At 35.9% G+C, this 17,418-nt stretch overlaps 1 protein-coding gene across 1 annotated transcript in view; it reads left to right on the top strand.

The window, feature by feature from the left end:
• The window catches only part of LOC106093105 (serine-rich adhesin for platelets), a 742,527-nt gene that overhangs the window by 596,014 nt on the left and 129,095 nt on the right, over nt 1-17,418 (top strand). Inside the window, exon 4 of the mRNA XM_059370838.1 lies at nt 10,822-10,899. Within this exon, the coding sequence (XP_059226821.1) occupies nt 10,822-10,899 (78 nt within the window). The remainder of the gene's footprint in view (nt 1-10,821; nt 10,900-17,418) is intronic.

Below are 17,418 nucleotides of genomic sequence, written 5' to 3'. Positions count from 1 at the left end.
ATGAATGAATGAAATTTTCTCCTAAGACAGAATTTCAATTGAAAATCCTCTTAGGATAAAATATTATTTAAATCTATAGATAATATATACCCTTACAGACTAATAACAATATATTTACAGATGTATTAACCTAAGAATTTAAAAATAATATAATTTTCCTTAACTTTTCTCGATTCTCAGATAGATCTATTATATCTTTCAGTTGATTAAATTGATAACATAGGTTCCGAAAAGGATCATTATTGGCATAATTGGTTCTATAATAAGAAATTTTCAAAGATCAAAATATCTGGTAGGTCTGATAGGAACGTTAAAGAAAATTGGACTCAAAAGAAAACAATAATCTATTTGACCATGAATTAATTTAGTCAAAAAAATAATGTTTAGCATGGTTCTACGACTTTTTAATGTAGGGAGGTTTATAAGATTTAATCGGTATTCATACGAAAGTAATGAACTACTGTCCCACCAGTTTCGACAGAGACAAAATAATAGAAATTGTTTTTGAACCGATTCTATCAAATCAAAATTAACATTGTAGTACGGATCCCATACCACTGAACCATATTCAAGATTACTTCTGACTAGCGAAGTATATACGTTTTTCGTCCCAGAGAAATCATTAAGTTCGTTACTCCAGCGTTTCACGAAGCCAAGAGCAACATTTACAACCATTGAGATGAGTTGAAGGAAGTTTAAGCGTTGGTCTAGAATCAATCCAAGGTCTTTAAAGCTAAAGACTACTTCAAGTTGATTGGAACCCAAAAAGTAGCTAGTTTTAAGAAAAGTTATTCTTGAAAATGATATGTGTTTGTATTTAAAAATATATAGTTCAATAAAGTTCTGGTTGCACCACTCGTAAAGAGTATCAAGGTCATACTGAAGATATCACTGTTTATCAGAGTCTCTCATCGATCTGAAGTTCTTTACATCTGAATACATCAAAATTTTCGAGTGCTTTAAAGTAAAAGGTAGATCGTTTATGAACAAACAAAACAGCACAGGGCCAAGATGACTACACTGTGGAACACCTGTAGAGGCAACAATTGATTTGGAAACTGCAGTACTACATTTAACTCTTTGAGAACGTCCAGTCAGATATGATCTGATTCACTTTAGTAAAGAGGGACTGAAACCAATAAGGTATATTTTTCTCAACAGAAGGTTGTGGTTGACTTAATCAAATGCTTTACTAAAGTCGGTATAGTTGTATCCGTTTGGTAGCGTTCCCTAAAACCATCGTTGACCAAACAAGCAAATTCTAAAATATTTGCTATCGTCGATTTCGATTTCCGGAACCCATGTTGCTAGGGAGTCAATATAGAAGAGACTTGATGTGAAATAGTGTCAGTCTAAATTTTCTCTAATAAAGGGTGATTTTTTGAGGTTAGGATTTTCATGCATTAGTATTTGACAGATCACGTGGGATTTCAGACATGGTGTCAAAGAGAAAGATGCTCAGTATGCTTTGACATTTCATCATGAATAGACTTACTAACGAGCAACGCTTGCAAATCATTAAATTTTATTACCAAAATCAGTGTTCGGTTCGAAATGTGTTCATTCACCGTAACGTTGCGTCCAACAGCATCTTTGAAAAAATACGGTCCAATGATTCCACCAGCGTACAAACCACACCAAACAGTGCATTTTTCGGGATGCATGGGCAGTTCTTGAACGGCTTCTGGTTGCTCTTCACTCCAAATGCGGCAATTTTGCTTATTTACGTAGCCATTCAACCAGAAATGAGCCTCATCGCTGAACAAAATTTGTCGATAAAAAAGCGGATTTTCTGCCAACTTTTCTAGGGCCCATTCACTGAAAATGATTTGCAAGCGTTGCTCGTTAGTAAGTCTATTCATGATGAAATGTCAAAGCATACTGAGCATCTTTCTCTTTGACACCATGTCTGAAATCCCACGTGATCTGTCAAATACTAATGCATGAAAATCCTAACCTCAAAAAAATCACCCTTTAGCTTCGAAATAGCATTCAAAATTGAAATGCTCTTGTAATTAGAAACCTCATTGCGATTTCCGGCTTTAAATTATGGTCATGCATAAGATTGCTTCCACAATTCCGGCAGATATTCATACTTTAATGAACTGTTAAAAAGTGTAGAAGGGGATACAACAATTCCATAGCGCAATGCTTTAAAATGTTCAATGGAATTCCATCTGGACCGGGATTAAAAGTTATCTTCAGTGACCTTAAATTTTCTAGTACCACGTTTTCGCCAATCTCAGATACGTCTATAAACGCTGAATTGTTGATGGTGATGGATATGTTCCACATAAATCATAAAAGTTATCTGAGTAAGTAATGCTGAAAAAGTTTGCAAAGATGTCGGCAATACCTGAATCGTTATCAGCTACTTTAGCTTTATATCTAAGAAAGATCGGTAAACTATTACAACGGCGCTTTGAATTCACAAATTTGTAAAAGGGTTTAGGATCTGATTTCTAATTTTATTCAAATAACTACCATATGCCAATTTGTATTCTTTATTATATTAACATCTTGCTAAAGAATACCTCGAAAAACCGATAACCCGGTTTTTAAAATAGAACTGATCACCCTATTTATAATAACATGTAAAAGTACTTATGAGTAGTGTCGCCGTTTTTGGTAGGTTCCTACCAAAATTGAAAGGTTATTATTCTCTTGGTAGGTTGGTAGGCTACCTCAATTTTTGGTTTAGGTTTGTCCAACTTATAAACACCAAGTTAATTACTGAAAAATCGCCGGCAATAACTTGTCGTTTCTGTGTATTCAGTGAGCGGAAAAAAAACATGGATGTCGAGGGGCCAAGTACTGTTACTAGGTTAAAAATTCTCTTTCAATTTACGTAAATCTGGGTAGGAATTGCTGCTTTTGTGCGTTGAATGCCTACAATCGGAAACTAGGGCTATGTGGCAGATGCAAATAAATATGGTCAAATATGGTCCATACTTAGATATTGAGGGATCCATGCAACTCACTGTTACGGTGAAAATGGGTAGTAAAAACGCACTTATGGACTCAAACACTTAAATCGAGGGATCGCTTTATCCAAACTCGACACGGCTGTTCATTGAAATCGGGGCAACAATACGACTTTATAAACTCAAGATTTCTTATTGGGAGGTCGGTATAAAGGATGCTCTATCAAGATATAGGCCATATTTGAACGTAAGGTTGTAGAGTGATTTCAACAAACAGACGGACGGACATGTCTAGATCCTTTATGAATACGACGATCTAGTACTTTGTTGAAAATGTATAATTTGATGTGTTCCAAATCGAATGGCCAAATGGCCAATGGTGGTGTCTGTCCATATTAAGAATAGCTTCCATATAAACCGATCAGCGATTTTACTTCTTGAGTAAATTCATATCCGACTTGGTTGAAATTTTGCACAATGCCATCTAGTATGGTTTCCAATATCCAAGCCAAGTATTGTCCGAATCGGTTCATATAACCCTGATAAAGCTCGAATATCATTGAATATCATTATCCATTATTCTTTGTTGGCCTACAAACTGGCAAAGAACTTGATAATTGCGATGACAAGTGTCTACATGTATGTTCCATGAAATAAAAGCACGATTTAATCTAAAATGTTGCATATTTATTCCCAAATCCATTTGCCATATTAACTTTTTCGTACGTATCACTCGAGGTGTAAAACTTTCAGAGTTAATGTTTCCGAAATTGCATATGACAAGTCTTATCGTGTAATAGCAGCTTAAATTGGGATAATGGGAAATATGTTCAGCCGTGGCCAATTAAAGTAAAGTAAGAAAAAATATGCGCTAATGGGGTTGTTAAATTTAGTACAACTACCAACACAAATTACTACACACAACTTCAAGGATTAGGTTTATACTAAAAGTTTATTGAAAAAAAAACTCATAAAAATCTTAAAACTAATCTAATATCGAGAGGCTTTAATCGGATAATAATTGCAGGTTTTATGGGCTTAAGACCCTCAATCGGCAGATCGGTCTATATGGCAGCTATATGCGAATATTGTCCGATCTGAACCATATTTGCGTCGGATATCGGGAGGTTTTAATAAACTCACTATTTAAAATTTCAACGAAATCGGATAATAATAGCGACTTTTATGGGCTTAAGATCCTATATCAGCAGATCTGTCTATATAACAGCTATATCTAAATGTGATCCGATTTGAACCATATTTGAGTCGGATGACGGGAGGCTTAAAACAACTCACTGTTTAATGCTTTCTATTCAAAGAATAGTATAGCAAAAAACATTTAAAAGTTCCCGTATCACGATTTCAATTTCGACCAAGAAATATCATCAGCGAAATGGATCATGGTGCTTTACCACCATTCCAACTAGAGTTGGTTGTATTTGAATTTGAACCGGGCACTTTAAAATTGGAAATGAAGACAAATCAAACCTTACTTCTCTTATTCGGATCCAACTTATCCAAAGATGCCAATAACAACAAACACAAACATCTTTTGCAAAGCTCTTTTGTTCTTGTTCTTCGCCCAACAGTTGTAAGATGGCGTTTATAAAGCAAGTCGTCTTGACATCTCATGCTGATGATATTTCTTGGTCGAAATTAAAATCGCGATACGGAAAACCAGTCAAATGCTTCTCTCAATAACACACTTTTGCTGCCTTTTAAATGTTTTTTGCTATACTATTCTTTGAATAGAAAGCATTTAAGAATGATCTAAAGCCGGACAATATCCTGCAAGGGGAATCTCAATAAGATTTTAAGATCGAAAAAAAATTGGTCCTATATGGGCCATATTCGCTTTAAATAACGGAGCCCCTATTATAACTTCCTGTTTCGTACAAAAAATGCGGCTTTTACGGGTTTATGACCCAATATCGCCAAAATCGGTCTATATGGCAGATATACCCAAATATAGTCCGATTTGGACTATATTTAAACTCAATATCTCAAACGGCACGCCGTTCGGACTCAGCTTTAAAAAGGAGGCCCCATATCATTGAGCTTAAACTTGAATCGGATTGCACTCATTGATATGTGAGAAGTTTGCCCCTGTTCCTTAGTGGAATGTTCATGGGCAAAGTTTGCATTTTTTTTTTTTTGCATCTCTATTTTTAATAACTGATGCGTAGTTACAACTGACGAACACGCAAACGGACAGACACACGGACATCGTTAAATCGTTCGTCTTAGATCGTTAAATCGTCCCAAATCGGTGCATATTTAAATATACCCAGCAAAAACTAGGTAAGTAGATGCCATTACCCACAGGCATACCAGTAAGAAAATTCTTGTTAATCGTATGAATACCTAATAATGGGTTACCTATAATGAGTTAAATAATTACTTATTGGTAATAAGAAGTTAAAGAATAGCCAAAAATTAAGTAATAATTCAAAAGAAAATTTGAAAAAGAAAAGAATTCTGTTAAATCTTAAAGTAATTACGATACGATCGATAGCGTCCGTCTCTAGGCCAAAAAAGCCACCTGTGCCAAAGTAAATCGGACCAGAAATGCGATCTGTACTTTGTGCACAAATTAACATGGACAAACACATAAACAAACATACATGGCTAAATCGAATCAGAAAGTGATTCTCACTCGATCGGTATACTTATGTTAAAGTATTACTGCGGGTATACCTACTAGTAAGTAGTTACAGAATCTTGTTTCGGGTTACCCACTGACTTACCCGGTAATATGAGTTTTTGCTGGGTAGCCTGAATCTGTCCATAACCAGATGTCTCTCGATTTGACTTCTTCAGCATCTACCAAAAGAAATTTCTATTCAAAAATATAAAAACATTTTGGGATTTCTTGTTATGGCCTCCTGCAATGATTTTAGCTTATATAAATATTTGGCATTTTCTTATAAGTTAGTTTAATTTTGGCAATGAGTGTTCATATATAACTTGAAATAAGTATTATTTATACGCTCCAATGCAATTCTTAACTAATTTAAACAATTTGAAGTATACTAAAAAATATAAAATTTTCACACTTCTATCCATGTAAAATTGCTTCTTGTCTCATCATTATTTGTCTTTAAACACAATATGGAATTTTAATCTTTAGCTCATCTCATACAGTTTTAATTGACAACAGAAATGGACTTGAGCACACCCACATGTGTTGGGGTACTTCAATGTTCACTCATTAAATACAAACACTTCAATAATTCGAATAAATCCGTAGAGAGGCCCCCCTTGCCATTAAGAAGATCGAACATATGTTTGAGTTTGAAATCCTAAGGCCAAAAGCTGCAATGGATGAGTACAATCTGTCAGAGTACATTGCAGTCATTCGTTTGTAGTTGGCGCCTGACCTGAGGTTTAATTATCATCACCAAATGTCCCACACTCATTCAACTGTAAGTACATCGCCACAGGCTAAGAATAGCATCGCTTCAAAGTGCATTTAATTATACATATGAGCTTACAACATTAGGTGCGTGATTGTGGTTAGTTTTGCATAAATTCTGCAAATGGGTTTTAGTTCCAAAACACTGAACAATTAAGAGAACCTAAAGCTTATAAAGCAAAAATTTCAATAAAAATTCAATGTAATTTCATAAAAGACAATATGTCAATGACCTTTTTATGAAATTTCCTTTAAAGACAAAATTTCAATGACACTTTTTCTTAACAAAAATAAACTCAATCGACTTTTCTGCTTTCGAAACAAAATTTCTGCGAATAAAACTCCTTCAAAATGTTCAACATATGTCGGAAATTTGCAACCCAAATTCCAAAAATCCAAAAACACTACCCCAAAACCTCCTAAAACGAATATATGTACAAACCAACCAAGATATCGCACTTCATATCAAAACTATATGGAGAAGGATATAAATAGGACATTGAATGCTTCTGTAGGTCAACATATTTTGGAGGACGATCCTACTTCCAAAACAGACAGATCATAACAATATGGCAGTGAAATGAAATGTATTTGGAAAAAATTTCGGGTCGAGTCGCCTCACCCGAATAACCCAAAATAATTCAATTGACATAGTATGGTCTATAACCTGATAAAGCTTTTATTTAAACCGATCACCCGACTTTACCACTTGAGCCTCTAAGTGGTGTAATTCTTATCCAGCTTGACTTACATTTTTGCACTGTGCCTTCTTTTATGACTCATAACATTTATCCAAAGAATGCTTCGAATCGGCCAATTACCTAATATAAGTCCCATATAAAGCGATTTCCCGATGATACTTCTTGACCACCTATAGGCAATATTTATCATCCAAATAATAAAAAAAAATCCATAGAGATTTCTATGCCCACAAACATAGCAATCTAATCACTTCCTTTGTAGGTTAGGTTAGGTTAGGTTAGGTTGAAAAGAGGGTGCATATATTAATCCGCCCCATGCCACTATAGACATACACCTAAACCAGTAATCGGCTTGTTGTGCGCTGTAAAAACTATAAAGTAACCTCTAAAAAGAAAAATTTAAGTTAGGAATTCCGTGCTACTTACAAAATCCTTATTTGTTTTCAATGCCACTCCCCTAAGTTGGTTCATGTCTGATATTGTGTCTCCACCTAAGTACCAATATCTGTTGGCCGCGAAAGCCGGACAATGACAAAGGTAATGCTCCAACGTCTCATCATCTTCTCCGCATGCCCTACACATGCTATCACTTGCCGCACCGATTTTACATAAGTGAACCGTTTCGCTGTTCCAATGTTGCATGCGCATTCGTCGCTCACTCGCTTAACTCGGACTGCGTCGACCCGAAAGGCTTCGGGTTAACCAAATTTTTTGACGGTAGTCCTCTGGCCTTCACCGCTAAATTGTCTGCCCTTTCATTTCCCCTTACTCCGTTATGGCCCGACACCCAAACGATGCGGATTTTCCCATCCTCAGAGAAGGCGTTAATCTCCTTCTTACACCCCAAGACCGGTCTTGACCTTACCGTCCTGGTTGTTATTGGCCTTATGGCAATTTAACTGTCGGTAAAGATGTTCTCATTTGACGTTCTCGCGTTAGCACCACACCCCTTCACGCATTCCGTGATCGCCCGGATCTCCGCCTGCAGGATCGTATTATGGTCAGGCAGTCTAAAACATATCTCAGTCTCTGGGTTCTCAATGTAAACCCCCAGGGCCACTCTGTCCTCTAGCTTAGATCCATCCGCGTAACATGATCTTCCAGATGGCATACTAGGGTTCCGTCAATCCAAGACTGTGCCTCTGGCAGCAGTGCCTCGCACTCGACTTCAAGGTTCATCTCAGGTATCCGATCGGAAACCTCTTCCCTTCCTTCCATTCTCCCAACGCCTTAAGTCTCATAGCTGCAGTAGCTGCCTCACACATAATCTGTTTGTCAAAGGGTCGGATATCTAGAATAGTCTCCAGTGCCCTAGTGGGTGTGGTTCTTATCGCTCCGCCTATGCCAAGACAACATGTTCTCCAAACCTGTTGCTTGGTCCTTATATTGCACTTTTTCTCCATTGCAGTCCACCAAACTACTGAGGCGTAAGTAAGTATTAGTCTTATAACGCTCCTGAGATCACACCTAAGTATTTGACCTTGTCAAATATAGAAATCGTCTTATTGAGAAAACGTGGTGCGTTAAATTGGCCCACCTTCGTCTTCCCCGTGAACAGGCATATTTCAGTTTTCTCTGGGTTAACATTGAGACCTTTAGGTCTAGCCCAATCATATGCCATATGCAAGACCCTTTCGGCCCTTTTGTTTAGCTCGTTCGGATCCTTACACACAATTTATCCACCTGTTCCTTAGCATATGGGTTATCCAGTCTCTAAGGACCGGGTCCACCCGGTACTGGTCTAAGGATTGGATCAGTCTGTGGGTCCGTTCATTGTTAAAAGTCCCCTCGATGCTAATGCATACCGCCAGTGTGTACGTTTTGGCATGGAAGGATTCTTCTATTTTATGCACAATCTCGTGCAAGGCAGTCTCCACCGACCTTTCCTTGACATAGGCATGCTGTTTGTATTTGAGCAGTTCGCTGGAAATTTTGTTTTTAAACAAGTAAAAAGGCGTTAAGTTCGTCCGGGCCGAACTTTGGATACCCACCACCTCGGGTATATATGTAAACCACCTTTCATCAAAATCTGTTGAAAATTGCATACCTTTTGTCCCATAGCAGTTATATCGAAATATATTCCGATTTGAACCAAATATTAATAAGTACAGTACCTATATCTAAAAATAAACCGATCTTAACCATATACGACATGGATGTCAAAAAGTCTAACATAAGTCACTGTGTCAAATTTCAGTGAAATCGGATTTTAAATGTGCCTTTTACGGGGCCAAGACTTTAAATCGAGATATCGGTCTATATGGCAGCTATGTCCAAATCTGAACCGATTTGGGCCAAGTTGCAGAAAAAAGTCGAAGAGCCTAACACAAAGCACTGTCCGAAATTTCGGCGAAATCGGGCAATAAAGGCGCCTTTTATGGCCCCAAAACCTATAACCGAGAGATCGGTCTATATGGCAGCCATATCCAAATCTGGACCGATCTGTGCCATATTACAAAAGTATGTCAAGGGGCTTAACTTGACCCACCGTCCCAAATTTCGGCGACATCGGGCAATAAATGCGTCTTTTATGGGTCCAAATCCTTAAATCGAGAAATAGGTCTATATGGCAGCTATATCCAAATCTGGCCAAATTGAAGAAATATGTCAAAGGGTCAAGACAACCCACTGCCCCAAATTTTAGCAAAATCGGATAATAAATGTGGCCTTTATTGGCCTAAGACCCTAAATCAGAGGATCGGTCTATATGGCAGCTATATCCAAATCTGGACTGATCTGGGCCAAATTAAGGAAGGATATCGAAGGGCCTAACACAACTTACTGTCCCAAATTTCAGCAAAATCGGATAATAAATGTGGCTTTTATGGGCCCAAGACATTAATCGGAGGATCGGTCTATATCCAAATCTGGACTGATCTGGATCAAATTGACGAATGATGTTGAAGGGTCTAACACAACTCACTGTCCCAAATTTCAGCAAAATCGGATAATAAATGTGGCTTTTATTGGCGTAAGACCCTAAATCGCCGGATCGGTCTATTTGGGGGCTATATCAAGATATAGTCCGATACAGCCCATCTTCGAACTTAACCAGCTTATGGACAAAAAAAGAATCTGTGCAAAGTTTTAGCTCAATATCTCTATTTCGGAAGACTGTAGCGTGATTTCAATAGACAGACGGACGGACATGTCTAAATCGTCTTAGATTTTTACTCTGATCAAGAATATATATACTTTACAGGGTCGGAAATGGATATTTCGATGTGTTGCAAACGGAATGACAAAATGAATATACCCCCATTCTTCGGTTCGGTTTTATTGTTACTAAGAACTTCAATACAATTTGGCCTTAGGAAGAATAATTTTAAGGCGGCCCTGGCCTCAGCAAAATGTTTTCTTTGTGACATTTTATCATTTTAAAAAATGTTACTGTAATTTTTTGTTTGGAAGGAATTTAATTAAAATTTTTTCTTTAGACATAATCGTTTTTGAGGGCCACGGGGCCTTGGGCTCGAGCTACGCTCCTGGCTCCCATATACATCTTTCAGCCGATATGGCCTTTAAGGCTGTAGTAGCCACAATTTAGATCCTATCGTAAGAAAATCTTACAAGTTCATTCGATATTTCAATAAGTATGCAAAATTAAAGTCTGACTTGATTTCGACATAGGTTCTAAGTATTAAAAATAGTACATAGGGGTATTATATAGTCGGCTCCGCCTGACTTTTGCCTTTCCTTACTTTTTTGTTATCAATATGAACCCAAAATTTTAATTTTTTCAAAATGTTGAACTGATATTCTTTTTTTCTTCTCCTTCCAGTTAAAATCCAAAAGTCTTACGCATTTAGATGGCTTGGAATCGGAAATGGTTTGCCAAAATGCAAAAAATTCCAATGTTGTGAGTATAGTTTACGCTATATAAAATTAACAAAATAAAATTACCTTATGTGATATGTACCCTAAAGCAAACTCCCCCAAAAACAATATATGGCAATAATTTTTTTTTTTAAAGTTAGTCTCAAATGCATTGATAGTTTCTCCTTTTGAGTAGCCAAATTTAAGAGCAAAAAAACTTAGCTTATGCATTTATTTTCTATTATCTCGAAAAATTCTCTCAATTTATCTGCTATGAAAATTTAAGCACTCCGTTTGTTATGTTTCACCAAATACTTGTAGATAAGTTTATGAAAATGATTATGTTGTCTGCGAATATGTTTGTTTATGATCATATATAGTTATGATAATATGAACATATTGCTCTATCAGTACTGTGTGTTTATGTGTGCGTGTATGTTACTGTGCTCTTGTAACGTTCCGTTTGCTGAAATACAATACGCTTTTAATAGTGTTAGTAATTGCGTTATTTATTTTCTGCTTATATTTATTTCCAACTTATGCTTAAACAGTGTACGTATGTATGTATGCACGTAGTTTGTGAGTGCAATGTTAGTGTCTGCATTATGTGTACGTGACTTCTTTGATTTATATTTTATTCTTTGGACTATACTGAATGTTGTTCTGCAGAGGATTTTGAGGATCCTAAACTCATAACCACACTCCTGCAGACAATATTCTCCTCAAATACTTGCAAAACGCAAAACAAAAAAGTAGCGTGTTGGCTTCAACACAATAATACTATTCACGCACACCAACACAACTTAAAACCAAAGACAACCCACCACATTTACCACTATATAACCAATATAAAAATCAACAGCATCTTGGCCCTCCACCACCATTTATGTCTACTACCACAACAGAGTCACGCAACCACAATCCTTACAAATAGAAAATGGCATTTCCTTTTTTTTTCATTTTGTTATTTGGAGAATTGTTCCCAACAATAGAAGGGATATGTGTGCGTAAAAAGTTTTCAGCACAATTGCACATAAAATTAAAAAACAAAAAAATGGCTACGATAACATTAGAAATGGATAGTGAAAGTTTGTAGGTGACTGAAGTGGTAAGTGCTGCAAGTTAAGAAAACAATGCAAACACTTTTAAATAGTTTTCCCAAAAGTTCAATTGTTTGTGGGATATTGTCTTCCTCATCCACTGCTCACTGTTGAAGTTTGCGAAAAGTTTGTGTCAAAATTAGTAAAGGGAAACATGTTGGTAAGGTTGAACAAATTACAATTATTTTTTTTTTTTTTTTTTTTTTTTTTTTATTTATCACTATCCATGTTACAAAGTTAAAATATAAGATTTTCAATATAACATATTATGAGATTTTACATATAGTATTGCATCAAGTAAGGCTTATAATATAATAGAAAAATAAATACCTAGTAAAAGAGCCATGTAAGGAAAAAGATAGGCAAAACCTTTGATAATCTACAAAATTTAAAGAAATTTTCAGTCAACCACTTTAATCATCTTTTTGTTATAAAAGATGTAAATATGGTTAACCGTACAAATGTCTTATTAAATGGATATGTGAAGATCTGCATCTATCTTCAAATCTTTGTGAAATTTCATTAAATATTTCAGATAACAACTTAAAATTAAATCTTGAATGTAATGTATTCGTTGGAAATCTTCTTGGTAGATTTAAGATACATTTTAGGTTTTTGTTTTGAATGACTTGAAGTTTTTTGAGATTCGTTTGTGTCATCTGTGTTGACCAAATTGGGCAACCGTAAGTAATGATCGGCCGGATACACATTTTATAAATTAGTGTTTTATTTTTGACATTTAGTTTTGATTTTCTGTTTAACAGCGGAAACAATGCTCGTCCGCATTTTATAGCTTTCCCAGAAATATAAGATATGTGGGCATTAAAGTTGAGTTTTTTGTCGAATAACACGCCTAAATATTTCACCGAATCCTCCAGGGGAATGATCTCATTATTCACCGACAACTGAATACTAGGAATTCTTTTTGGCGATTTGTTATAAGGAAAAATTATTGCTTTTGTTTTGGCGGAGTTGATCTTGATTTTCCATCTGTCAAAATATTTTTGAGAAACAGTTATCGCCTTTTTCATGTTCTTGACTAAAGCATTCGAAACTTTTCCTGAAGTGATTAGGGCAGAGTCATCCGCATAAAACGCTGCCTTTTGATTTCTTGGGATACTAAAGTCCGCAGTAAAGATGGAGTATAAGTGGGGCGAGAGAATTGAGCCCTGGGGGACACCTGCTGGAATTGAACGTTCTGTGGATATTCCTTCACCTACTGTTACAATAAATGATCTTCCCAATAGAAAACTTTGTATCATTTTTTGCAAATAAATAGGATATCCAAACTGGTTCATCTTAAAAATAAGTCCATTATGCCAAATAGAATCAAATGCCTTTTCTATATCAAGAAAAACAACACCCGTTGATTTCCGATTTTCCTTGTTAGTTTTAATATAATTTAAAACTCGTTTAAGTTGGTGAATAGTAGAATGATCTCTTCTAAATCCGAATTGCTCCTTATTAATAATACGATTGTTCTCCGAATACTCTACAATTCTGGAGTGTATAACATTCTCAAATACTTTATCTAGACCACATAAAATGCTGATTGGTCTGTAGCTAGCTGCTTGCTTTGCGTCTTTGCCAGCCTTTAAGACTGGAACAATTTTCGCCTTTTTAAATTGCATTGGGAAATAACCGTTTAAAATACACCAGTTGAAAATGATGGCCAGTTTATGAAAAAATATTTCAGGCATTTTTTTTCAAAAATATTGCTTTTATGCCATCGACTCCAGCGGCTTTGTTATTTTTTAATTGGCTAACTATTAATTTGATTTCATTACTAGTCGTAAGTGCTTCATTTGCAGTGTTTGGAATTCGTTGTGAATTTAACCATTGAATATGTTTTTCAACCTTACCTTCAACAGAGGAATGTGAACTCAAAGTGGTTTTATGTGCATTTTCAAACGAGTCAGCTATAAGGTTTGCTTTATCTGTGTTGCATAAGACATCAGTTCCGTTTGATTTTAAATTTCCAACTGAGCATTTTTTCCCTTTTATGGCCTTCGTTATTGCCCAAAACTTTTTCCTACCAGGTGGCAACCCTTGTAGAAAATTATTCCAGCTGTTATTTCTGTCTTGACAAGTGTGCCAGCTGATCAGTTTCGACAGCTGTTTCAAGACACATGTAAGGTAGATTCTTTCTTGAACATTATTGGATCTTTGTAACTTTCTGGTATATCTTCGTCTTTGCCCGATTAAATATATAGTTAATCGAGACAATCGTTGCTGCCAAGCTTGTTTTTCGACTTTTGGAACCTTTTCTGCGGCGCCTTGGACAATTTTCGTTATTCGGGATAAGGTAATTTCAATATTTGTTAATGAGATATTTAAAGGCTCTATGCTAAGGCTTTGTATTTTATTTTCAGCCCAGTTTTGTATGGCATTCCAGTCAGCAAGTTTTAGTTGTGGTACTAAAATTCGTCTTTCAGAAACTTGGCCGTATATTTGGCATGTGATGGGAACATGATCCGATTGGAGCTCACCTGGATGTGTCTCAAGCGGTGAAATATTAATGCTGGAATTTGTTAATAAAATGTCAACAACTGAAGGGCGCTTCGCCAATGTTCCCTGTGGATATCTGGTGAATTCTGTAGGCGCATAGATGTAAAAATTCGATTGAAGTTGATTATTGAATAAACAGTTTCCGGCAGAATTGTTGTGGAAACAATTCCAGCTTTTATGATGCGCGTTTAAATCTCCAAAAATTAAATAATCTTCTGATATAGACGTCATTTTATCTATGTCATGAGCAAAATTGGCTGTATATTTCGGGCTATAAGCTGCAATTAATCTTATTGGTCTATGGTCAATGTTAATTAGTATCGAAATGTTTTCCAATTCGTATGTTGGGATATGAGGCAATATTTGATGTGGTATTTTGTTTTTAATTGCAATTAGTACGCCTCCACCGTGCGTTGGTCTGTCGGCTCTGTATATTTTATAGTTGGTTATTTTGAATTTATGATGCTCTTTTAAAAAAGTCTCATTAATTAAGGCTATGTGGATTTGCTTTTGGTGCAAGAAGTGTTCCAATTCAATAACAGAATTTCTATTCGTTATGCCTTGTGAGTTCCAGTGCATAACATTTAATCGATTTATTATATTAGGATTATATGACATGACGAAGCATATTTCCTAGTACTCTCATTTTATCAAATTTATTTGTGCATTTTTCCAATGCATCTATTGCTTCGAAAAATATTTCCATAATTTTATCGTTTGACAAATCGTCATTAGTTCTATTGTTCGAGTTCGATAATGGAACATTTTTACTGTTGTGGTCATTCTTGGGCCAGGAAGGCACTTGAAATTGCGCAGCTTGACGACTTGTAGATGGAAAGTCGTCATTTGACATGCTAAAGTCTTGAGACGGAATAAATTTGTTATATTTTCGGTTTGCAGTTACCTTTTGTCGAATTTCCATATACTCCTTTCGAGAAGGGCAACGTGGGTCATCCGCACGATGGTTTACATGTTTTAAATTCCTCTTAGCACAATTAAAACATTTGTACACAACAGCATCATCCTTGGGGGCTTTTTGTAATTGACATACTGAATAGTCGTGGGGCCCACCACAACCCAAGCACGCATTATCTCTAAAACAGTTTGAGGAACCATGGCCAAACATGGCACATTTGGAGCATTGTGTGGGGCCCCTGGATCTTTTTTGTGGGTTTCGCCAGTAAACGACGATTCCACAAACGTAGCGTATTTTACGAACTTCTCTCTTCGAAATTTTAGTGCGATCAAACTCAAGCATGTATAATGCGTCGTCGACGTTGGAACGAGCGGTTTTAACCTCTGTAACCTTCGTTGGTTGAATGTTGTACTTCGTGTTGAACTCTTCAATTATGAAAGCAGTCTCCAGCTGTGGAAGCCCAAATAAGGCCAGTTTAAAAGCTTTTCTATCCAATACTGGATGAGTATAAAATTTCATTTTCTTTTCTTTCAGATATTTTATGATTTCATCATAATATGCTAGGGTACTCGGCACAAGTTTTGTTCCAATTGACATCCTCTTATAATTGCATTTGGTACCAAAAAGTTTGATAACTGAACTGAAGCTATGGCAATTATCTACAATAATTGGTGGAATCTTATCTTCAATAGAAATGTTTTGGTTTGCATCCATTATGGAACTGTCGTCGTCACTTTCGTCGAGATCAGATAAACAACTGAAACGATTAGAGTTTCTATCCATAGTCTTAGGAACTTTGAATCGTGGGTTGTTTCCCCAATATTGTTTACGTTTATTGTTCATTTTAATGGAAATAAATTCCAACAAATTGGTTTGTTTTATTTATTTTCCTTTTTGTATCAGCTGTTTAATTAACTACCGCACACGTTGATAGTCAATAGTAAACTCACAAATTACAATTATAAATAAATCAAGTCATGAAAAATTTTGCAAAATATTATAAAGATTTAGATTTTGATTAAGTTTTTACATATTGACAATGAAAAATATTAGATTCGAATTTAATTCATATATAAATCATGAGCAAATTTAATATGAATTCTGGAGAGCAATAAGCATATTTTCTATCCTTTTACCTATGCTAGAAATTCAGTTTATAAAACTTTTCAAAAAGGCGAACGCTACATTGTCCCCTGCTGAGTTATGAAAATTAAACAATGAATGAGAGGCTCAGAACAAATCCAGGATAGACTGCAGCAGCTCCGTAATAGATACATGCTGGGCTTCTAGGCTTCGGAGATAGCCTTCAAACATTATGGGGAGAAATGCTAGAACTTCTTTGGATACATACTATTTTTCGGGAAACTTGCGAACAGAGAACGTGGCGCTACAACATATTGTCACATACATGTATTCGCCATTGTGTCTGAACTAGGAAGCCTTGGCCCGATGATGTGTCACCAGTTGATTTACAACCTGAGTATTATAGACTGAATGTCGAATTTACTAAATTTCAGAATTTACCTTGCACTGAGTTCGTAAAAAATGTAATCTGCCAGTATTTTGGTCCATTCCCGTGCAATGGCTTTTTTCAGTGCATCCATACTGTCATACTTTTATACTCTATACCACAACTGTAGTACAGGGTATTATAACTAAGTGGTTTTGTAACACACAGAAGGAAAAGAGACAAACCCATTAATAAGTATGCGGATCGGCTTCACTTCCAGATTCGATTCAGCTATGTCCGTCTGTCTGTCTGTCTGTCCATGTAAAAATGGGAAGAAAGTATGCACTAAAAAAATTTTTGGCCTCATTTTAAAGATTCGAGCCAAAGATTAGCAAAGTTAATTTTAAGATGGTAAATTTTCCAAATTTTAAGGTAAGGATTTTTTATTTTAAATGGTAGGTTAATAAATCCTTAACTTTGCGACTTGGTATTAACCCTCTTATGCCTGAATAAAAATAGGTAGACATATGAGATAGAGTTAACCTCAATATAAACTGAAAAAATTTCAATGTCCTAGGTGTCCTGGTT

Source organism: Stomoxys calcitrans, chromosome 1, assembly GCF_963082655.1.
Source record: "Stomoxys calcitrans chromosome 1, idStoCalc2.1, whole genome shotgun sequence".
NCBI lineage: Eukaryota > Metazoa > Arthropoda > Insecta > Diptera > Muscidae > Stomoxys > Stomoxys calcitrans.
This window is presented reverse-complemented; position numbering and strand designations above follow the sequence as displayed.